The 25,173-nt window shown below is 42.9% G+C and overlaps 1 protein-coding gene across 2 annotated transcripts in view; it reads right to left on the minus strand.

Annotated features, from left to right (window-relative positions):
• Positions 1 to 10,545: 10,545 nt before the first annotated feature.
• Positions 10,546 to 25,173, minus strand: part of LOC147029418 (bone morphogenetic protein receptor type-2-like) — a 117,168-nt gene continuing 102,540 nt past the window's right edge. For both annotated transcript variants that reach the window (XM_085872454.1, XM_085872455.1), the window contains 2 exons: positions 21,642 to 22,906; positions 10,546 to 11,850 (listed from right to left, as the gene is read on the minus strand). In XM_085872454.1, coding sequence (XP_085728580.1) covers positions 11,645 to 11,850; positions 21,642 to 22,906 — 1,471 coding nt within the window. In that variant the 3' untranslated portion in view covers positions 10,546 to 11,644. The remainder of the gene's footprint in view (positions 11,851 to 21,641; positions 22,907 to 25,173) is intronic.

Below are 25,173 nucleotides of genomic sequence, written 5' to 3' on the forward strand. Positions count from 1 at the left end.
ATTGTATCACAATTTGATGTTATTACAATTATTTAAGAATTTCTTTTTATAATATTCAAAGATCTAAGAAGAATCAAGATTTTTAAAGGGAACTTCTCAATTCACTTGATGGCACTCGTCAATAACATGCACAGATTTTGTGCAATAAGCGACGTTTACACAGCTTGGCAACGTAAATCAGACTACGATCTGCCACCTTCGAACCCGAGATCAAGTTCAGTGTCGTGCTCGTTATAATTATCTCTGAATAGGTGGCCAACGTACCAGAGCTTTCTGCTTACGGAGGCTGTGCGGGCTTTACGTTTGAGACTGGTGAAGACGTGCTGCCATGTTTTTGTGAGGAGCTTGCACATGAGGCTCGTGTGGTGCCATCCCAGTGCGGGAGATTTCCGGAGGGGAGTAGCACTGGTTTGTGACGAGATATGGCACGGTTTTTGCCGTCGCCACTTTTGCCTTTTTTTTTTTTTTGCCTGCTTATTCTTTTTGCCTGCTTATACTTTTTGACTTTTTGCTATTTTTGTATATTTTTCAACTATTTGGCTTTGTCACCTTACCACTGCGTGACGGTGAGTTTGTTTTGCGAAGTGTTGAATTAAAATTCCCCAAAGTCTCAATTTTGCGACTCGACAGCAAAATTATTCCAGTGAGTAACCCCGAATAAATTTGTGCGTCCGAGTGTCCGTGGCAACATTTGCATGGACGTTAAAGCTGGGTGTCCAGTCGGCCAGCACTAGTCCATGCACTACAAAGATACCATCTTGTCTTTCGATCAAGAGGAGGTGAGTTATTGTGAGAACCGTGAAGGAATTCCAAATAGTCCTGCCCGAACCTGCATGGAGCACTGCGTTGACGGTACAACCGTGCTACCCAGCAACGACGCTATGAACCACTATCTTGCTGCATTAGAGTGAAAAAGAACTCTCCACTACAGTATTGGAATTTACGCCACACATGATCACTGGGACACCTATTTCTTACCTGCCTTCTCAATTTTCAGATTTCTATTTGACACCTTCACTCCAATGTTCATTCATTTTTTTTTTTTTTCCTCATCTCTTCAATCACTTCTCTGTGTGCATTCAATCTTGTCCTCCCCTTCAATGTCGTCAAGTCGCAGCAAACTGTTTCTTAATGTAAATGCCACACCTATCTGGAACGCATGACTTTCGACATTGCTCCTTTCATTTGTGTGCGCCGCGTCCAACTGTTCCCGGCCAGTACTGTTATAACGAAACTTACAAATGTCCATCAATCCAAGCTGTTTGACTCGATCATGAAGAGATGCTGAACAGGCAGACAGCGAATCAATAAAAGCTCCTTCGAGATCAGCAAGTTGTGGTCTCCTGCGCCATCTTCTGGTTATTTCTTCAATGCTGGGAAGGAGAGGCAACATGAGTGACGTCAAGGCTTTGCAGATTGCTAGCAAACGAGTAAGGAACACTCTGCTCTCCTGACTGTGCTGGTATAAAAAGAGGTCTGCACGACGGGGGTGCTGCACCATAGAGAATGCTGTAGCGAAGGGTCAACATTGAGACCGCAGATAAATGCGGTCAAGCATGAGCACAGATTCAACTGCTCAATGGCCAAAGTTGATTTAGCTGTGAACAAGCCGAGGTGATCCTGCAACACACGAGGGGCCTTGTGCTGTGCGGAGGTCCAGGAGGGCACAATGACCAGGTTTGAGTCCCACACATCAGAGAAACTGCGATCTTTTTGATACATACAGGGTGTTCCACAAATGTTTGTTCATCTTAAAATTAAAATGGATGACGCAACTGTTCAACAATTTTCAAAATCACATCTGTTACCTCATATCTGACAATAAATACCATTCAAAACACACCTGGGCCACAAGTGTGCCTCACTGACTGCAACTTTCGTCGAAGGCCTCACTCCTCAGCATCCTCCCGTTTCGGCCCTTTAACCTCAATACCGTCCGGTAAGGTGGGCCAGCAGGGGGAACATAATGCCTCCACGTGCAGCAACTACACATGGATACAAACGGACCCCACCGCCAGTCAGTGAGAACACAAATCACAACAAGAAAACAACTTCCACTCTCAGAATGCACAGCACCGAAAATATATGTTGGAGCAACCAACTAACCAACCACACAACCTTACAACTCAACAGCAAAACACACACACAAAAACAAACAAACAAAAAAACCACACACACAACCACATCTCCGAATCTCTTCCACACTCACTTCACCCCTTTTGGAGCAGAAAAGAAGCACAAACCAATCAACCTCAACGTCCACCATTCGACCTGCCTCCATGTCCAAAATGAGCCGTTCAAGGCAACATGAACCACTCTGTCACACACATCTTCCTACTTTCCGTTCCACACACTCCAAGCCGAGCAAGAAATGCATAAAAGGAATTGCCAAAAAAACTGTACCCTCTGCACCACACCTCCAATGGCTGACAAGAAACTCATCAACCCTTCGCCCGACACTCCACTTCCAGCTCACCATACTTTCCTCTCTTCCTCTCCTGCACCTCCTCCATATTCTCTTCCCAATGAACTGACAACACCCCCAAGATGAGATGCTTTGTTGTACCTGATGAGATGACTGTCAGGCCACAAGATCTTCTCCAGCAATACCAATTGGTGTTGTAGGTGTGCCATGACCCACCAATGACAAGCATTTGGCAGAACTCTTGCCTTCCACCTCCTCCTTCCACCTCTTACCACCTGGCCCTCTTTCAAACACCACCTCTCTCCCATGGGCCTCCTCCTCCATCTCTCTCTCTCTCTCTCTCTCTCTCTCTCTCTCTCTCTCTCTCTCTCTCTCTCTCTCTCTCTCTCTCTCTCATCACCTCATGTTGCAACATCTCCACGACTACCGCCAGTAATTAATTGTGCCTTCATCTCCATCTTCCTCTACCAATGCTACAGAGCATGCACTCGGTGCATGCTGCATCATTTCCCAGCTTCCACACCAAGAACAGCTCTCCTCCTTCAACAACCTCCACACCCTCACGTTTGCTGGCGATGGAAGCTCATCATATGTTACCCGCAACAGGAAATTCAACAGTATGGGCTCCATCCTCCACATCTCTTCCCGTTTTAATGTCCGCACTTGCACACCTCCTACCGAGTCCAAGCACCTTGCTGTGCCTGTCCAACTGCCTTCACATACCTCCTTTCTTCTCACCTCCCTCTCCACCATCTTCCTCCGTTCTTTCACACATGCTTTTCCCCATAAATTATGCTTCATCCACCCCGAACCATAGCTTCCCATGCTGCACCATCTCCAACACCTCCTCCTCTTGCAACCGCTCCTCCATTTCATCCACCTCTGCCCTTGCATTCCACTTCTGAATGTCCTTTGTGAGAGCATTTTTCACCACTGGATCACTCGAATCCCACACCATAATGAACTCCCACACACTTACCACCTTGTTACTCCTTGGTTATCGATGTGAAGGGAGACCGGTTTTCCACCCTGACGATAAAAGGCAAAATTCGTCAAACCGCGTGGCACTCCCAACCACCTCCTCACAAACCCACTCATCAAAACCTCCATCCTCTCTTCATGCCCAATTACAATATCATACATCATCAATGGCCACAACACTCGCAGCATTAATCCAAACTTCAAGTGCCATATCTTCCTCACCCTTCCCACATCATTCAACTCCATCATACACCATCTTCCCAAACTCTTCACGGGGGCCTCTGCCAATGATGGAACCACCTCCCCTCCCAGCTCAAACCTGTGAATGTGGCCCACCGCCCCTCATCTTACCACAACACTCCTCGACTTTCTTGCCTTAAAGCCCATCCTTGACTACCGCCATCAACCTTTCCAACCGCTCCAGGACCTCCACTGCTCCATCAGCTGACTATTGGATAACTGTCAGATCATCCATGAATGCAATCATTGTGGGCAAGCTCAGAACAGAGGCGAGCTCCACTTCTTTCCCATGTCGCCCCACTGCACATATCAGCAACTCCGTAACCAGCACAAACAAAACAGGAGAGATGGCAAATCCCATCGGAATCCCCACTTCCAACTTCTGCCGCTCTGTTATGTAGGACTTTGTTGCAAACCGCTTCCAAAACTGATCATAATATGCCATCAGCAAATCCTTAATTCGATGTGGCACACAAAAGAAATCCATGCCATATCAGATCAAGGCATGTGGCACTGACCCATATGCATTCTCCAAGTCCAGCCATAACACCACAACATCCTTCCTTTGCTGTTTTGTCTTTTGTAATACTTGTCAGACCATTGCTGAGTGTTCAATACATCCTGGTGAACGCGTTATTCCTGCCTTTTGTACAGAGCCATTCACAAAACCATTCTCTCGGATGAAGCCTGAGAGCCGCGCAGCAAAGACACCCATCAATATCGTCCTTTCCACATCGAGCAATGATATTGATTTAACTGCTCAACTGTAACCACCAACTCCTGATTCATAATATAAATTCCTTCCACCCTACTCCACGGAGTAGTCACCACTCCTTCCTTCCACATCAACTTCATAGCCTTCCATTGACACTGCAGGATGTCTCGACAACTCTTCAACACTATGTATGGTACCCCATTTGGCCCCAGGACCGATGTCGCCCATTCCTTCTTCAAAACTGCCACAACCTCAGACAAAGAAATCAGGTATGGTGAATGCAGGAGGAAACGAAGGTAGTTGGTGAAAATAAGGGGATTTGGAAGAGGTTAGAGAGGATCAAGGATAGAGGGGGAGAACCAGATGCAGGCTTGAGGCACCTGTATGGGAAAAAGAAAAAAAAAGCAGAAAGGAGAGCTGTGGGTAATGTGAGGAATGATGGAAGCGGAAGTGTACAGCAATTGAGAAGAGGATTGTGGGAAGAAGATGAGGTATAAATTAGCCCGTGACAGGGATGAGGAGTGCATTGAAGGTATGGGAAGGCTATTTCAAGGTAGGGCATCCTCCGTCAGACAAAGTCCTTCCTTGGCACACCTGAACTCCTATCCACCTTCAAGGCCTTCATCCACAGCTCGGAGTACTTTTCTCCCCTCTGGGCGGGCTCCTCACCCTCACATCTTGCGAAGCTTGCCGCCGTGGAAACCAAGGCCTTCAAGATTATTGCAATCTCTCACGATGAAGCTGAGTCTATGAGCCCATCACTTCTCCATCGCAGACAGGTCGGTGGTCTTTCTATCTTCGATTTCCTCCTTTCTGGACTTGCTCCCTTTGATCTTTCCGTGCTTTGTCCCCCCCCCCCCATGTTTCTGCAAGTCTCACACGGTCCAACATCAACCCCCTTCTGGTGAAACTCCCTAAATCCAGGAACACTACTCACCTCTACTTATTTGTTCCTCTTCTTTCCTGCCTGTGAAATCAACTTCCACATCCTCTTCAATCTCATTCGTCCCTGCAGGTCATCAAGACAGCTGTTCGCCAACATCTCAGATCATCTGCAATCCAAAAACATTATATTTTCTACCCTCGTTAACCCCATCCAAATCCCTCCTTCTTCCAAATTCTCTAGTTTTCACTCCTTGGGTTTCCTTCTGTATACATATTGCCCATCCCATGCATCCTCTGTGTCCAACTTTTCCACCCCATGCATGTTTTGCGTCCTGTTTTTGTTTGTTACATCCTAATCTGTTCAGGGTACAAGCTCTTTCATGAGCTTTGACTATGTTTTAAAAAAAAACTATTGAACTGGGGAGGAAGCAACATGGAGCTGGAGCTGCCACATTATGTAGAGGGCAAAGGGGAATTTGTGGGGGACTTGAGGAGGTGCGGATAGCATTAAAGAGGATTGAGAAGGGAAGAGTGCCAGGCATTGAGGTGTGTACAATAATGCTAATTGCAACAGAAGAAGTTGGAGTCAGTTGGATGAAGTCTGTTGATTGAATGTACATGTATGTATATGTATGTGAGGTTCTATTCCAGAGGATTGAAGGAGACAGATAATTGTGCCGATTATGGAAGAGGAAGGGGATGCTCAAGATCCAGGGAAGTGGAGAGGCATTGTCCGCTCCCAAGTCGTGTCATGAAGGGATTGAAGAGGATTCTGTATGGGAGGAGAAAGAAGGGTGTGGAGATGGAAATTGAAGAGCAACATGGGTTTAGAAAGGGTAGAGGGATGACAGATGGGATGTTCACGCTGAGACAGTTGGTAAAGAGGTTGGAGGTGCAAGGTGAAATGGCATTGGGATTTGTGGACCTGGAGAAGGCAGCTCAACAGTGTCCACAGAGAGATGGTATTGGTGACACTAAGATGGATGGGAGTGCCTGAGGAAGACGTTAGGTTGGTGGGAAGGATGTGCAAGGGAAAGAAGGGAAGGGTTTTGGTTGGTCCGAGGATGTCTGAGGAGTTCAGCGTGAACATCGGTTTGAGGCAGGGAAGGTCTCTCAGCCCACTCATGTTTATCAAGATGATGGAGCTGGTAAGCAGGAAGGTAAATATGAAAGGTATTCTGGGGAGGATGTTGTACGGGGATGATTTGGCTGTTGTAGCGCAGGGTAAGCAGGAGATGCAGGAGGTACCAGGGGGAGTGGAGAAAGGCATTCTGGAATCAGGTTAGAGGGGAAGGATATCAGACAGCGAAATAGGTTTGAGTATCTGGGAGGGGTGGGGGGGCGACAGTGACCAGGTATGGTGATGCAAAGGATTCAAGTGTGTGTGAATGCGTGGAGGGATTGATGGCAGACAGAAAAATGAAGGTAATTGAGAGAAACTTCTGGTGTCTTGCATAATGCCAGCCAACCTTAATCTAGAGACAGTGGCACTCACAGAGCAACAACAATCGAGGCTGTAGGTCTGCAAAACCAACTGGGTCAGGAAAATTGCAGGAGTGAAGAGGTGGATAGGAGGACGTAGGATGACCTGAGGGAGGAGATTGGTGTGCAGATGAGCTTGACGGGTAGATTGACAAAAGCATGCTGAAGTGAACTGGTCATTTGGTCTGGATGGGGGAAGAGAGAATGGAAAAGAGAGTAGACAGGTTGAGGGATCGAGAAAGAAAGAGCATGGCTGCAGAGTGGAGAGAGTTTGCTGAGGACAGAGGGAAATCGTTGAGGATCGTGGTCAAGGCAGGGCAGAAGCTTCGTACTATTCGGCCTCACCCCTTAAAAGGGAAAAGGAGAAGCTTATGCGACTCAGGGGTGTAATGGTGAGAGTGATGATGGCATGCCTGGTGTTGGCTTAATGGTTAGGGTGGTGGGCTTGGGATCCTAGCATCCTGAGTTCAAATCACTTTCTATTAAATTAACACCAGGTGGGGTTCACTCTGCCCGTCATCCTTCCGAGGTCGGCAAAATGAGTGGCAACTTGCTGGTATCCTGTGTTAGTGTGGTGACCTGTCCAGGATTGTGCCTAATAGCCAAGAAGACTGCTAAGGCAGCATCAACGCTCTCCACAGAGTATGTTCCCATTGGATGGATGGATGTTGGCAATCACAGCCAGCTTTGATGATCTGTCAATTCTTGAACAATGGAGTGTGTGTGTGTGTGTGTGTGTGTGTGTGTGTGTGTGTGTGTGTGTGTGTGTGTGTGTGTGTGTGTGTGTGTGTGACCCACAACCACCACAGCAACAGCCAACAACTACCACATGTTAAAAAAGTCCTTTTCCCCCCATGAGTTTCACTTTATTTTACATTCTCATTGAAATTCACAGATATAGACGAGTTAAGTTTTCTGAATATAACAACCCCAGAGGCATTTTTGATGAAAAGCTGGCAGACACTTTAATACACCTAATTTGGTATGCTGATTTCAATTTGGCTGTCTGCCAAGCTGTATCTTGACCGTTTGACCCTCAAAATGACGTAATAAGCCACTCCCCTTTTTTGCGTATTCCGCAATACGGTTTACTGTAAAAGTTAATGTAAATATATCATGTGTGGTATCATATGAAAGGTAATGACATGATCAATAAATAAATATTACATCATGTGGGGTCATTTTGGGTCAAATTAGGTCATAATATCATATTATGTAATTCTACATTGCTCTATAAAGACAATTCAGGACTAAATTCATATCGTTCTTTTTCATTCTAAGGAATCATTATTCAGTATAAACCATCAGGGATGGGAGCGTTGGGGTGATCTAACAAGTGTTTGGACGAGGAGCAACTCGATTTTAATGTAAATCAAGAAGCTTCTCGTCAAAATACCAGTCAGAACGTCCCTACTGCTCCGGCCTTGCCGGCTTATCCTGAAGCATAATTTGTTAGAATGAAAAAAAAATCTGACAAAATTTTTTTGGTGTACATGGTAGATACATTAAATTACCCTATATGCTGAATTTTAAAAAATTCTGTCAAGCTGTATCCTGACCCGGTGACCCCCGATATCACATTATAAGCCACACCCATTTCCATAGGTTACCTTCTTAGTGATGATAAACATAACAATCATGTTTGGTATCTTACAAAAGTGCAAGATTTCAACATTGCCAACTCATTGATAAGAAGTCTGTATTGCATTATCTGGGATAATTTAGGTCGGGAACAAATCAAAAGATTTATGAAGTCCTTTAAATGTAACTAGTTTTGTGAGAGTGTTGATCCCTCCATCCCTCTTCCAGTAATAAAATCGGAAGTGGGGCAAAACAACTTTGATGGTCTTAAAAATATGACTAATCATTAATTTTGATGACGTGGAACTAGTTAGATTTATAGTGTCTCTTCGATTTGTTAATTTGTTCCCTTGTGGTTACAAAACAATATTATTCAGGGCTGTTTGTAACAGTAGAAGTTCCAAAGGCTACACAAGATTGATACAATACGAAAACAACATGAATTACAAATTGACTGAAGTAAAGCGATATTGTTTAGGAAAGTCAAATTAAAGGGAATCAACATAATTAATTTGACCAAAAAATAACATGTATCTTATTCTTTAGTCATTGTAATAACCATTACCGGAATTTTAAAAAACAGTAACAATCTTGCTGAAATTTGTCTCTTCTATGTCACAAACTTGCCATGTTTTCTTGCTTCATAAAAAAGGTTGTGCCTTTGAATACATCTGGAAGTCGTCCTCGAACATGTGTATCATACCTTGATAAAAGCAAATGTAATTTTGGGTTACTTCAGTCTCATGTTCAGTCTTTTGCTCGTAGGTATTGCGACAGTTATCATTAACATTAGTTGACTTTCCTCTCCTTTTCATTGCAGGACCAGAAATGTATATATAACTTTGATTGTATATTTCACACAAATCATGACCTTTTGACATTTCATTGACCAAAGATCATACAAAACTAATTTATTGACAGTATGAATGCAATGTACATGTCATGAGCTTTAATTTGATACCACACATGATAGTTTTGATGCCATTTTTAAGGAGAATTGTATTTCGCATTCGGCAAAAAGGGGCGTCTTGTTACTTCATTTTGAGGGTCAAGCGGTCAAGATACAGCTTGGCAGACAGCAAATTTGAATTCAGCACACCCAAATTAGGTAAAATAAATTGGTTGCCAACTTTTCCTCAAAAATGCCTCTCGCATGTTATTTAGCAAAATATCTCATTTTTTTGACTAGAAAAATTGACATGCAATATGTTTGTAAAGTAAAACATGCAGTCTTTTCATGAAACCTGTCAGCAAAGGGACAAGTACACCCCTCTGTCCTATTTGGAACCCCCTTTTTGTGCAGCAGTTTTGTGACACTGTAATTTGCACATTTCCAGAGCAGATATCTCTTGCATGACGTGTTTCATGAAGAAACAAGAAAGTGAAAGAGGCTTGCCCGACATGCCTCAACTCACATTATTCCATCATTATAATACTTGTACCAAGTTTCATTTAAATCTCTTCAGCTGTTCGTAAGTGTCACATTTCGACCTGACATGACCTCTGACGCTCTTGATGCCAAAATCTCATGAGTTCATCTTTACATCATTATACATACTTGTATCAAGTTTGGTCAAAATCTAATCACTGGTTCACAAGTTAGTGCGGTTAACAGAATTTTTACCTAACATGACCTCTTGAATCCAAAATTTAATCAGTTCATCTTTGCATCGTTATGCATACTTGTACCAAGTTTGACTTGTATCTCTTTAGCCGTTCTTAAGTTATCGTGGTAACGAAAACCTATCATGGACGGAGGGACGGACAATCTGAAAACATAATGCCTCTGGCAACTTCGTCGGCAGAGGCATAAAAATGTCGACCATTTATTTCGTTTTCATCTAGTTTGTACGAAAAATGGATGAAGGAAAACAGTTTAAAACAAATGCAAAATATGTCTGGGACAACTACTTTTGCTGCATCAACAGTGGTCACTGAAGAAGATCCAAACAGTTGCTGAAGACATTTAAAAAACGAGCCCCTCCACTTAAATAAGTGAAGACTCCCCCCCCTCTATTTCTCCTCCCCCAATCACATTCATGCCACCGGCAGGCCTAAATGAGGCTGTTAAAGTAGTAGATCACATACCCCAGCTGTCAAACAAAATTAAATGAAACCGGCTGCAAAAACTCGAGTAAGATCCCACTTCGACTTTTGAGGAGAGATTCGTTTCACTATAAAACAAATGCAAATAAGCATAACCTTGAAAAAAGAAGAAAATCAATTTGGAACATCATTGTCCTTGAAGGTAACGTTGATGCAAAATGTATGCTTTATTGAAGTTTGCAAGTCAACTGGTTGAGTGATGGAAGCCTTAACATAAAGTGGCAAACAGTTTGAAAGTAAACAAATGGCCTCATGTGCTAAACCGCCTGCAACCAACCATCTTTACGTCAACCGCCTGGCTGTACCGTCCCGGCACTAAAAAGTTATATCAGCTACGAATGGCAGGTGGGTGAGCAAGAATGTTCAAACATACAAAAAAATAGAAATATGTTACACTACTACGTGCCTTTGTCGCCAGTCATCTACTGTACATCAATTACATCATTTTCCAATTACAGTACCTTTGTAAAGATGATTTGTAACCGAGGGGGCAAACATTTGCATAGCATGCAAATTACAACTATTGCACATATAATGCATACAAATCCAAAACAAAATTAAGCTCTCTCCCTCTCTCTCTCACCACCCCCCCCAAACTCCCCCCTCCCTCCATCACAAAAAAAAAACTATATAAGCATTTAGGATTGAAGATCATAATACAAGTGCAAAAAAATTGCGAATGCAAACGTTTTACCGACAACATACGGAAAAAATAAAAATAAAAATAAAAATAAAAACAGCACACATTCACAACGTACCTAATCGGCGCTCACTTAAAAACAGATTCACGTTATATTATAATTGCTATTCCTTGTTTTAAGCTGGCTTTTGTTTCAGACGTTATATCTGATTGTAAACACGTTGCAATACAACAGGACACTTGGATAACTCTTTAAAAAAAATAAAAATAAATAAAAGTCAGCCATGTTCACAGCCTGCAACTACGCGGAAGCAAACATGATGATTATATGCTTTGAAACGAACAAGCGATGTACTATGCAGTTCTTTAGTGTTGTGACTATTTCATCATAAATGTATTCTTGCATGTTTCACAGCACAGCATCACTTTTTTTTTTCCCCTCGAGCACAGGACATGCTCTAAATCCTGCAAAGGACCTGTGCAACCCTGAGTACTCGGAGCATGCTGCAGGTATCCCGAAGGACTGGATCTTTGCGTGTCGTTCGGTGCATAGTGATGGATAGGTGTGGGAGGTTGAGCGGCATCGGGATCACACCATGCTTCCAGTCATGGGCGAATGCCCAGCCATGAGTTTAACTGTCGCCGTCGCATGGTTCCTTTGCTGCGCACCTGCTTCTCGTCCTCCTGCTTCACTGGAGGTAGGCAAGATCCAACCTGTAGATTGCCATTGCTTGATCGAATGCGGCGTTTTGACACGCTTCTCAATTTTCTCTCTCGACACTTCATTTCTGTCTCCTGCAAAGGAGCAAAATGATTGAAGTTGTTTTCGGTATTATGACTTTCAGGAAGTTGAAGTGCAACATTTAATCTCTGGAGAACATAGGGACATATAAAAGTAATGCAATTGGCCATGATCTCTACAGTTGAAATTGTAATTATTTATTAAGGAACAGTTTTTGAAAGCCACAGAATGATGCTGCCATTTTATGATGGAAAAGGGCCAATCAGCATAAGTTTATCAGCCAATCACCAATGTTACATAAGGGCTCAGCAATAGTTTATTGTGCAATCATCTCGTCTCATCTTTTTCATTGGAAAAACACTCTCCTGATTTTATTTCTTAATAAGAAAGTAAAGCATGGTCAGCAAAAAAGAAAGTACAATGACATTAATTTAGCAACAAGAAAGAGAAGACTTTGTCAGAGATAACGCTTCATTCATTACACCTTGGACATCATTTCTTTCTTCTTTAAATAATAGATAATCTCAATTGGTCGAACCCAATGGTAATTATTTATGGTGCATGTCAAGCACATTCATTTATGCAACACCTTGCCTCTGAAAAACTGCAGTTAAAAGCTAGATGTGGTAAACTTAATCATTAGTAAATGCCTGTTAATGAATGATTAAAATTGATGGCTACATGTTGTAAGTTTCGTGCCTTACGGATCGGTAAATTGTAAGGCAAACTGCTTGATGAAATGAGCTAATTTTCACTGGAGATGGTGGTATTGCACATATACAATTATATAAATATATATATATATATAGATATATAGATATATGTATATAAAAACCAAGTCGAAAACATCAGGGGGTTGACTCAGCTTGCCATCCTTCCGAGGTCGGCGAAATGAGTACCAGTTGTACTGGGCCCGGTGTATGCCCCGGTTGGAATAGGTGTACCATATCCCTGTGTGTCGTAAGAGGCGACCAGGGTTGCGTCAGGAAGGGCATCCGGCATAAAAACCTATGCCAAATCATTATGCGGACAACAAAACGAATTTCCATCTCGGATCGGTCGAGGCCCGGGTTACCAACGACCGCCACCGGTACCGGTGGTCAGCAGGGTACCAGTGGAAATTGTGCTACTGCTTGGCGAAGGAGGAGAAGGAGACGGGGAAGGCGAGTCCGGAGGCAGTGGGAGAGGGGGAAGGGAAGAAGTGTGCAGGTGAGAGTTGGAACTCTGAATGTTGGGACGATGACTGGCAAAGGGCGAGAGTTGGCTGATATGATGGAGAGAAGAAAGGTGGACATACTGTGTGTACAAGATACCATGTGGATGGGGAGTAAGGCTCGGAGCATTGGAGGTGGTTTCAAACTGTTCTACCATGGTGTGGATGGGAGGAGAAATGGTGTTGGGGTAATCCTGAAGGAAGATCATGTCAAGAGGGTATTGGAGGTGAGGAGAGTGTCTGACCGAGTGATGAGTGTGAAGTTGGAAATTGAAGGGGTGATGATGAATGTCATCAGTGCATATGCCCCAAATATGGGGTGTGAGATGGAGTATAAAGAAGATTTCTGGAGTGAGTTAGATGAAGTCGTGGAGAGTGTATCCAAGGATGAAAGAGTGGTGATTGGAGCAGATTTCAATGGGCATGTTGGGGAAGGGAATAAAGAGGATGAGGAGGTGATGGGGAGGTACGGTCTCAACAAGAGAAATGTGGAAGGGAAAATGGTGGTAGAGTTTGCAAAAAGAATGGAAATGGCAGTGGTAAATACGTATTTCAAGAAGAAGGAGGAACACAGGGTGACATACAAGAGTGGAGGAAAGTGCACACAGGTGGATTACATCTTAAGCAGGAGATGCAACCTGAAAGAGATTAGTGACTGTTAGGTGGTGGCAGGGGAGAGTGTAGCTCGACAGCATCGATTGGTGGTCTGTAGGATGACTTTAGAGGTGAGGTTGAGGAAGAGAGTGAGGGCTGAACCAAGGAGAAGATGGTGGAAGCTGAAGGAGGAAGACTTGCGTGAAATTTAGGGAGGAGGTGAGACAGGCGTTGGATGGTGGTAAAGATGGGTGGGATGATTGGGCAACAACAGCAGAAGTTGTGAGGGAGATAGCTAGGAAGGTACTTGGTGTGACATCTGGACAGAGAAACGAAGATAAGGAGACTTGGTGGTGGAATGAGGAAGTACAGGAAAGTATAAGGAAGAAGGGGTTGGCAACAAAGAAGTGGGATAGTCAGAGAGATGATGAAAGTAGGCAGGAGTTCAAGGAGTGGCGGCGAAAGGCTAAAAGATAGGTGGCAAAGGCCAAGGAAAAGGCACATGACGAGCTGTATGAGAAGTTGGATACAAAAGAAGGGGAAAAGGATTTATACCGATTGGCAAGACAGAGGGACCGAGCTGGGAAGGATGTGCTGCAGGTTAGGGTGATAAAGGACGCAAATGGGAATGTGTTGACGAGCGAGGAGAGTGTGTTGAGAAGGTGGATGGAGTACTTTGAGGAGCTGATGAATGAAGAAAATGAGAGAGAGAGAAGGTTGGAAGAGGTGGAGATAGTGAATCTGGAAGTGGGGTGGATCAGTAAGGATGAAGTGAGGACTGCGATGAAGAAAATTAAAAGTGGAAAGGCGGTTGGCCCAGATGGTATACCAGTGGAGGCATGGAAGTGCTTAGGAGAGATGGCAGTGGGGTTGTTAACCAGATTGTTTAATAAAGTCTTGGAAAGTGAGAGGATGCCGGAGGAGTGGAGATTAAGTGTACTGGTTCCGATTTTCAAGAATAAGGGTGATGTGCAGAGCTGTGGAAATTACAGAGGGATAAAGTTGTTAAGCCACACCATGAAGTTGTGGGAAAGAGAAGTGGAAGCTAGGTTGAGAGGAGAGGTGACGATCTGTGAGCGGCAATATGGGTTTATGCCAGGAAAGAGCACCAGTGATGCGATGTTTGCTTTGAGAATGTTGATGGAGAAGTATAGGGAAGGCCAGAAGGAGTTGCATTGTGTGTTTGTGGATTTAGAGAAAGCTTATGATAGGGTGCCAAGAGAGGAGTTGTGGTATTGCATGAGGAAGTCGGGAGTGGTGGAGAAGTATGTGAGGATCGTGCAGGATATGTATGAGGACAGTGTTACAGCGGTGAGGTGTGCGGTAGGAATGACGGACCGGTTTAAGGTAAAAGTGGGATTGCACCAAGGATCGACTCTGAGCCCTTTCCTGTTTGCAATGGTGATGGACAGGTTGACGGACGAGATCAGACTGGAGTCTCCATGGACTATGATGTTCGCGGATGACATCATGAGCTGTAGGGAGAGTAGGGAGCAGGCTGAGGCGAGCCTCGAGAGGTGGAGGTACGCACTGGAGAGAAGGGGAATGATAGTCAGTCAGAGTAAGACGGAGTACATGTGGGTAAATGAGAGGGAGGGTGGTGGTATGGTGCGGTTGCAAGGAGTTGAGGTGGGGAAGGTGGATGGGTTTAAATACTTGGGATCAACTGTCCAAAGTAACGGAGAGTGTGGGAGAGAAGTGAAAAAGAGAGTGCAGGCAGGATGGAGTGGGTGGAGAAGAGTTGCAGGAGTGATTTGTGACAGAAGGGTAGCTGCAAGAGTGAAGGGGAAAGTATATAAGACGGTAGTGAGACCAGCTATGTTGTATGGTTTGGAGGCGGTGGCGCTAACAAAAAGACAGGAAGCAGAGCTGGAGGTGGCAGAGTTAAAGATGCTGCGATTCTCGTTGGGAGTGACGAGGATGGATAGGATAAGAAATGAGTATATTAGAGGGACAGCGCAGGTAGGACAGTTTGGAGACAAAGTGAGAGAGGCGAGATTGAGATGGTTTGGACATGTGCTCAGGAGGGAAGAGGAGTATATCGGGAGAAGGATGTTGAAGATGGAGCCGCTAGGCAGGAGGAGAAGAGGAAGGCCAAAGAAGAGGTTCATGGATACGGTGAGGGCAGACATGCGGTTGGTTGGAGTGTCAATGGAAGATGTGGAGGATAGAGCGAAATGGAGACGGTTGATCCGCTGTGGCGACCCCTAACGGGAGTGAGCCGAAAGAAGAAGAAGATATATATATATATATATATATATATATATATATATATATATATATATATATATATATATATATATATATATATATATATATATATATATATATATATATATATATATACATACACATATATACATACACACACATTAAGCCTGGTGTTGGCGTAGTGGTTAGGGTCGCGGCTTGGGATCCAAAAGGTCCTAAGTTCAAGCCCCGTTGGCTGCTTGAATTAATACACACCAGGAGGTTGACTCAGCCTGTCATCCTTCCGAGGTCGGCGAAGTGAGTACCAGTGTACTGGGCCCGGTGTATGGCCCGGTTAGAATAGGTGTACGATATCCCTGTGTCGTAAGAGGCGACCAGGGTTGCGTCAGGAAGGGCATCCGGCGTAAAAACTTGTGCCAAATCACGATGCGGATCATACGGATGATCTGCTGTGGCGACCGCTGACGGGAGCAGTCGAAAGAAGAATAAGATATGTATATATATATATATATATATATATATATATATATATATATATATATATATATATATATATATATATATATATATATATATATATATATATATATATATATATATATATATATATATATATATATATATATATATATATACATATATATATATATATATATATATATATATATATATATATATATATATATATATATATATATACATATATATATATATATATATATATATATATATATATATATATATATATATATATATATACATATATATATATATATATATACATATATATATATACATATATATATATATATATATATATATATATATATATATATATATATATATATATATATATATATATATATATATATATATATACATATATATATATATATATATATATATATATATATATATATATATATATATATATATATATATATATATATATATATATATACATATATATATATATACATATATATATATATATATATATATATATATATATATATATATATATATATATATATATACATATATATATATACATATATATATATATATATATATATATATATATATATATATATATATATATATATATATATATATATATATATATATATATATATACATATATATATATATATATATATATATATATATATATATATATATATATATATATATATATATATATATATATATATATATATATATATATATATATATATATATATATATATATATATATATATATATATATATATGCACCTACATTTCCATGAAATTTGGCTTGCCCAAGAGAGATCACGGCTCAGGGTGAGACCCAAGAGTTTGAGTGACCGAACTTCTTTGAGAGGGTTGTTCAGAAAGTAGATGGAAGGGTTTGTGGTGCAGTCCTTTTGAAGAGATAGACAGTGAGTATGTGGTATTTCTCAGGATTGAAAGACACATACCAAATGTTTGACCAGTTTTTGACTTTGTCAAGGTCTGATGATAGGGAAGGGGCTGCTGTCTGTCATAAGAATGAGAGATGTCGTGACAGAGAGTGCATCAGAAAAGGGATAAAGAGGATCTTCCAGAGTCAGTGTGACCATTGATGAAGATTAGGAAAAATATGTGGCCGAGAACACTGTGTTGGGGTACTCCAGCCTTGACAGGAAAAGGAGACGAATTGAGAGCCACATGTTGGATAAGAGAGTAGAGGAAGTCAGTAATCCAAGAGCGGAGTTCGCCTTTGATTGCACAGGCAGAGAGTTTGGAGAGCAGGGCAGGATGCCAGACTGTAACAAAAGCTTGAGATATGTCCAGAGATATTGTTCTGATTCTATGGCTGATATTGAGGGCCTCCATCCATTGTTTGGAGAGTAGAAGCAGCATGTCGTAAGTTAGAGTGACAAGGTCTGAATCGGAACTGATGATCTGAGATGAGGTTATTGGAGAAAAAGAAAGACTTTATGTCAGCTGTGATGATGGATTATATGACCTTGCTGGTGATTGGAAGTAAGCTACTTGGTCTCTCGTTAAAGGGATCCGTATTTGCACCTTTTCATGTGATGCTGTGATGTTGGCTGAGTTCCAAGCAGATGGAAGGTGACCTATGGTAAATGACAGGGTGAAAAGGGCAGAGAGAGGAAGTGCAAGAGCAGCAGAGCATGTGTTTAGAACACATGAGCTGATGCCATCTGAGAGTAATATAAGAGTTGCAGAGTAAGAGTCAGTCGAGTGTTTCCCCAGAAACGTTTTCACCTTTCCAGGTGCAAAAGATAGAGAATTCATGACCAGGTGGGTCTGACTGTGAAGGGGATGTGTGTGTGTGTGTGTGTGTGTGTGTGTGTGTGTGTGTGTGTGTGTGTGTGTGTGTGTGTGTGTGTGTGTGTGTGTGTGTGTGTGTGTGTGTGTGTGTGTGTGTGTGTGTGTGTGTGTGTGTGTGTGTGTATATATGCACGCACGCACACAATTGAGGAATTTGGCCTTCTCACGAGCATAGTCGGCTGTGGTGCCATTTGAAGAGAGGGAAAGGATGGAAAGGGAGCATACACCAGAGACCGACTTAACAAGGTGTGCCACAAGGTTTTAGAGGAGGGAGACAAGTTTGAAAGTTCATTCTTGAGATTGGACAGATAAATGATAAATGATATGATCATTATGGGATTTTGTTAGGTTCACTTTTGGACAGATAGACCTCCATTGCTTAAGAACCATCTCTCACACATCCTACATTGGACTGAGCCACACTGTTCTTGTATTGGTTGTCCTCTTTCAACAGTGCAATTCTGCCTGATTCTGTTGCTTGTTCTCCTGAACAAGTGCAGACACTCTTACATTGAACTTGATGTTGAGGTAAATTCTGGCTTGCACTTTGTGTTCTATAGTTGGATCTGCTGGTGTTGGAAGCATCAGTACCACAACACTGATGGACTGTCAGTCCTCCCTGGCTGTAAAGTTAGCAGCTACAAGTAGGGCATCGCAGGGCTCCATATTGTTTGCAGATTGCTTTCTGGTGTTCAGCAATGCATTTGTTCATTGCTTTATCCCCCTCTTGCCAGCTCCCGCACTCCTGACAATAAAACTGGTTTTATAGCTGAACATGCCCCATCTGCAGTTGGCCGTCCAGGTCTTTAAGCCACAGGACCAGCAGTATGCATCACGCCAACTCGTCCTGTGAGAGGACTTCTCGCAACATTTTCTCTCCGATATCCCCACAGCCTTGAAATCCTGATACGTGGTCACTTCATCTTTTTTGAGGTCTCCCGGTGGGGCAGAGCTGCGGTAACCAGCCAAGCATAGTCATCTTGGAGATGTGGTGCTTGGACATCAAGCCAGATGATGACTGGCTTTTCCTCCTCTCCTCATACTTTACTTTCCCATGTACATATATACTCACGGAAAGAACATTCGTGAATAAAGATACTCACAGAAAGAACATTCCTCCCTCGATAAACTGCTCAAAATTACGAGATGATCCTATTTCCGGAAGTAACCATAAATTAAAAATAATTCTGAACTCTGGCATTCTGCAGAACTTAAAGCATAATTCCATCTTAACTTGTCACCTTTTTACTCCACCAAACTGAGAATAAACATCTCGCCTCACCAAACATGAGTCATACTGTTGCGGTTGTGGATAACAGTCCCCCGGGGAGTTGCGTCCAACACATAGGGAACCCTGAGTGAGTTATTTCATTCAAATGTGTGCTCAGATAGGTCCCTTCCCTTTTGTACAGGGAATGGTGAAAATGCATTGTGTGAGTTGAGCTCGGCTTTTCCCCCTTCATTTAATTCCCCAACTCTCATCTAACTTTCCCATCTTTCAATCCATTAATCCATCTATCCATCTATCCATCTCCAATCCCTTACCCTTTCGCCTCCAAGCTGTTAACCCCCCCCGCCCTCCCCCCCTCCGTACCTCCGTAACACCCTACACCTTTTGCCTCACAAACCTCGTAATCCCCACTGGAAACTTCCCTCCCCTTGTTCATCCATCCATCTCCAATCCCTCATCCTTTCGCTCCCCAACTTCTATTTCCCGTGCTCCCCTCAAAAACCCTCCTTCTTCATTCAACATCCATCCAAATCCATCATCGTGTAGACCGCAATTAATCCGTAAATTCAAACGAATTTCCTTCCTTCCTTCCCTGCACTTTCCCCATTTAAACACACGTTGCAAGTCGATCTCTGCGCTAAAATGGAGTACCGTGGCAGAAGCACCTTCCAGACAGTTGTGTACCATTCAGTCCCCAGGGACTTTTCGGGAAGATGCTCGAAGACAACGCAAGCAGAGGACCAAGAGAAAGACAAAAGGGAGGCACGCGTATGAATGAGCTGAGGTGCCGGGGGAAGCCATCCTGTTACAAGCTGCCCAGGGAAGCCTACCCTGTTACGAGCCTTTGCCTGCGCTGTGCCTGGATGAGCCATCTCTGCCACGAGCCATTTTCATGAGCCTGCCCCATCGCCTGATATCGCGCTTGCGCCGTCCCCTACACTAGTTACTGCTTAGACATGAGGGCTCGTGCGAAGGTCCAAAGGGCGGACAGCAGCACGAGACCCTTGAACCCGGCAGTTCCAACCACTTCATACCACATTCCGATACCCCCTATATATCCCCCATCTCCACCCACCCATCCTGTCCTTTACTTGGAACCGATACAAGCCCGCCTGTCTGTGTATGGCGAGTCAGGAGTCGCAACCACACTCCGCTGTTCCTCTAATCTTCTTGTTTTGGCCGTTTACTTTCCCGGATGATTATGATGGCGTGCCAGTCTCTTGTGTAGTAGAAATAATAAGATTGCAAAAGGGGCTTTTTTACGTGCTAAGGGTTAATTGCTTTTCTTTGTGTCTTTGAATCCTGTGTGCTTATCAATACATAATTGAACATTGTGAATTGTAAGTATGTGTTTTGGACATACTTGATTGTAAATACGTACTTGACTTTGGTAAACTGGGCTTTCAAACCTGCTCGGTTGTCCTTTTCCTTCATTGGTCTGACATAGTGTGTTCAAATTAAACAGAAGGGATGTTATACCACAGTGATTCACACCAGTAGTGGATAGCCAACGTTCGCCCATGGTTTGCTTGGCTGTATGTAATAAGTAGACTGTTGGATGTTGATATAAGTGTATCAAAAGAATAATGTAACGCGACGCTGAGCACGGGATCCTGTTCGATTGAATCACTTCAACCAGCATCCGCGGTTCCTTAGCAACCCGTCAGGTCACAGAGTTATGCAGCTTGGCTTGCAGCTTCAGGGTCGGAGGTTAAGTAGCGGGTCTGATCTGACCCTCTCGTGCATACTGGCATGCTCGCTCCGAAATCCGAAACTATACATATGACTGCAATGTCATAAAATTCCTTTGCTATTGTTATTCTCTGCAGACTACTGTAATTGGAAGTATAACCAACGATGGTATATGAGAGTACTACTCTCATGTACCATAGTTCTAACTCTTCCATTTTAGCTTGGGAATGTTTGGTGTCAAAAACTTGCATCAAAAATGACAACTTGCATCAAAAACAATCCATTCCATGTTGAATCGTCGTCATACAAGTGTGAACATCACACTTTACCAACACAATGCTTAACGGTCCCTGATAAATAATTATTTGTGACAATCGGTATCATGTGAACAATGCCAAATGGATTAAAAACATACAACTTAGCAATCACGACATTCAAAATAAACTACTGAACATATAACCGTTATTCTATTCGGACTCATCAGTCATAAACAAAAAGAAAAAGAAAACATTACTTAATAGACAGAGCTTTATAAGAGAAAGTCCACAAAGTGTAGAGAACAATAAACCAACTGTCCTTACCCAAGACAGACGCTTCATCGACAAGCGTGACTGCCATGTCGATTTCAAGTGAAAGTGGTCTTGCTGATCCTCGAGCCTTATGACATCTTCTATCTGCATTCCCAGCAGCCGCCTTGTTGTTGTTGTTGTTGTTGTTGTTGCTGCTGTTGTTGGAATTGAGTTGTACAGCTGGTTTTGCAAGTTCTTCGGAACGCTCCATTTGTGACCGTTTCAGAAGTGGCTGGCTCTCATCAGAACTTGAATGTTGGCTGCTTGGACGACCATCTGGACTACTTGAGGGTTGATTTCCTCGAGGCACCAACATGGAAGGAGTGACAGAAACATTGGCTGCAACCATATCGACTTCTCCAATTGCAGATGATGTCACAACTGGTGGGTCACCAGCATCATCCTCCTGCTTTGGGGGTGACAAAACATTTTCATCTTTGTTTGCCCCAGATGACCCATTTCCAACAACACCGCTGTTCGTAGTAAATACAACAGCTTGCGGTTCAACCGATTGTTGTTGCTCAATTTTGGCCACACCAGTTTCAACTTGCATGAGGTTACATTTGTTGCATGGCAGATCATTGCCTGGGCCCACAACAGGTAGACTGTTCGGCCGGCATGGCACATTTGGCTGCTTGGGTAGTGGCTGTGTAACCTCGGTGGCAAGACTACCTGCAGATGTTGTTTGCGAAGAAGCCAATGACAAATCCAAAGTGCTTCCAGCTTCTGCTGTAAAGCGAAACAGTGGGTAAAACAAACCAGGTGCACTGCCAGCCAGCAAGTCAAGACCACTAAACTGCTTTGAAGACGTTTCAGTAAGATTTTCATCTGAACTTTCCTTCAAATTCTTGTCTACTTCCTTCGGGTCCATTTTATTGCAAAGCAAATCTTCTTCAGTTAGATGTAGGCAAGCTGGATGAGTGGTCTGCATTATCCCAGAAGTCTGCAGAGGGCCTGTACCAGACCGCATTCCTTCCATGATGTCACCAATATGAACAGGCCCTGCTGTTACTGGAGTTTGGCTTGCAGAGAGGCTCGTTAAACTTGTGTCAGGGCTCAATCCACGGGCCTGAGCCTGTTGTCGTTCATAATTAATTGAATTTCTATTTTTAGCACGGTCATCAAAAACAGATAATGACATCGTGCCAAAAGAACCAGAGTTCTCAGAAATATTCTTCTGGAAGCCATTTGGGACTGCACGGCTCTCTTCGATGAATGCTGACGATAGCTCAGGGCAGACACCAAGGCGAGGGTGGCGCTTTGTATTGACCATATTTCTGTTGAGAGAATGCATGCTGCGGTTAAAAAACAAAAACATGATGCATTGCTCCGTGGCACATAAATACTCGGAATTTGTGGAGTTTGGCGGATATTAACATTGATGAATAACATTGATGAGGTTTCATTGATGACTTTGGGGTATAATAACTTGCTGAGTGTAAAACACACTGAAACTAACCACGTTTGCTTTACTTAAATTAATATATGTTTTGCAATATTTAAAAGGTGTGGAATCTTACTATAATGGAGCAAACGTCGACGTCACCGAAACTCCAAAATTGACGCGTGGCAGAAATAGCACCACCTTTGGTGGAAACCAGTATGACAAATCATCTTCCTTTATCTTACGATTTTGGCCCTCTCTCTCAATGGTGAAGAATCACTTAAAAAATTAAATAATTCTCGTATCCAGATCTGGATTCGGACCTTCACCAAAATCTAATCAGTTCGTGCTTGTCACACACCAAACCTGTCCACAAAATTTCATCCGAATCCATCCACAACTTTTTGAGATATCCTGCCGTCAGAAAAACACACAAACAAACAAACAGATGGAAAGTGGTGAAAACATCACCCTCCTTCACCTTCGGCGGCGGAGGTAATTACGATTATAAAGTGCATTTCCAAGACGATGCCGCAGCACATTGCCCACCGAGGATGGGCCGAGGATGGGGTACTCCCACCGGGAGGGCGGGAGTGGCCGCTAGTAAGTATAATGCCCAATCAAAAATATAAAATGAATCGAAGAAAAGTTGAAAGCTACCCCCATGCCGCTCACATGAACTGATCACAGAGACATAGCTGAACTGATTAGATAGTTATTGATACTGAGAGTAATCCCCAGTTATTAAAGTGAAACACTCACTAAACTTAAACAAAAACATATTGATCAAATGTATAATTGTACATTCTTACAAGCTTCAACATACTATTAAAGACAGACTTTGATCATTTTTGGAGCAATTCATATTGTTACAGTTCATCAGAGATGAGAATACCCAAGACGAATGAGTGGTTGTGCAGATTTTTGCCCGAAACTCCAATTATGGAGCGGAAGCTTCCACTTTCAATGGGGACGAGTCTTTGGAGTTATTTTCTTTGGATTCAGGTAGAATCCAAAACAGAATCGTAAATTTCGCAAGTGGATTAAAATGTGAAAGTGAATTAGCCATGCCAGCTGACTTACTGAGCCACACCTTCACTAATGCTCAGCTGACTGAACCAATGATTGTTCTTTGTTGGGAAAAATCATTCCGATTTTCTGCTGCAGTCGTGGCAAAGCCGTATCGTCGGTAAGTGACCAGACTCACTTGGATGTCGTTTACTTCTTCCAGAGTTATACGAGACCAAAATGTAACGACAATTTTGCTGTGACCACATCCATGCCCCAAATGCATTTCCATTATAATGTTGGGTGTTCTACGTTAGTGGTCTTTAATGGTGAGATTACAAGGAATTATAAATGTTGGCATACCTTCAGGAAAATGCATATGTTCCTTGAGAATTTTGGAACAGGCCTGAGTTCTGCATTTTAGATTGTACATGCCAGCAATATTCACTCGTCGATTGGATGCAGCACTGAGCAATTGGATATACCAGTTTTTCCCAGCATCGTTATTTGTGTCTGTTGTTATTTGTGTCGTTCGTCTCTCCGTGTCAGCAACAACGGTCCGTCTCGGTGGTAAGGCAAATCGCATGCTTTCCTCACCTCATGACTCATCTTGGTGATCGCTACATCGATCACGGTGCTATCCTTGACAATTTTACATTCCTTTCACTCCCCGGACACTAAGCGGCGATCCGTGTTCGTGGGACGACACGGATACTCCTGCTTGGAGGGCAGGGGTGCCTGCTAGTTTGGGTTCATGCTGGGATAATGCTGGGAACGCAACCCTAGCGTTAACCCGGGTCGAAGTGTGCAGTCATTGCTGCTTCACATACAAAATAAGATGAATCATTCTAAAGTCACCCTACAGCTACATATTGAATAGCTGCTGTCTTTTCACAATTTTCAGAAAGCTTACTCTCATTTTTGTTCTCAAACATATGCATCTTGAAGGTACAATAACGTCTATAAGGAGAGGATAAAACAAAAAGAGGTTCTCAAAAGTGAGAGAAAGAGCTCCTCTGCCATCCTTCAACCCCCTTACACCATCCCCTAGGCTATAAACACCTGACTCTGATGTCTGAAAATTCCTCAATGTTGTGAAACATCATATGGTAACTGTGAAACACGGGGCTAACAGGATGTGCCAGAGGTACA

Source organism: Eptatretus burgeri, chromosome 3 (assembly GCF_056783735.1).
Source record: "Eptatretus burgeri isolate ZD-2024b chromosome 3, Ebu_testis_v1, whole genome shotgun sequence".
Taxonomy (NCBI): Eukaryota; Metazoa; Chordata; class Myxini; order Myxiniformes; family Myxinidae; genus Eptatretus; species Eptatretus burgeri.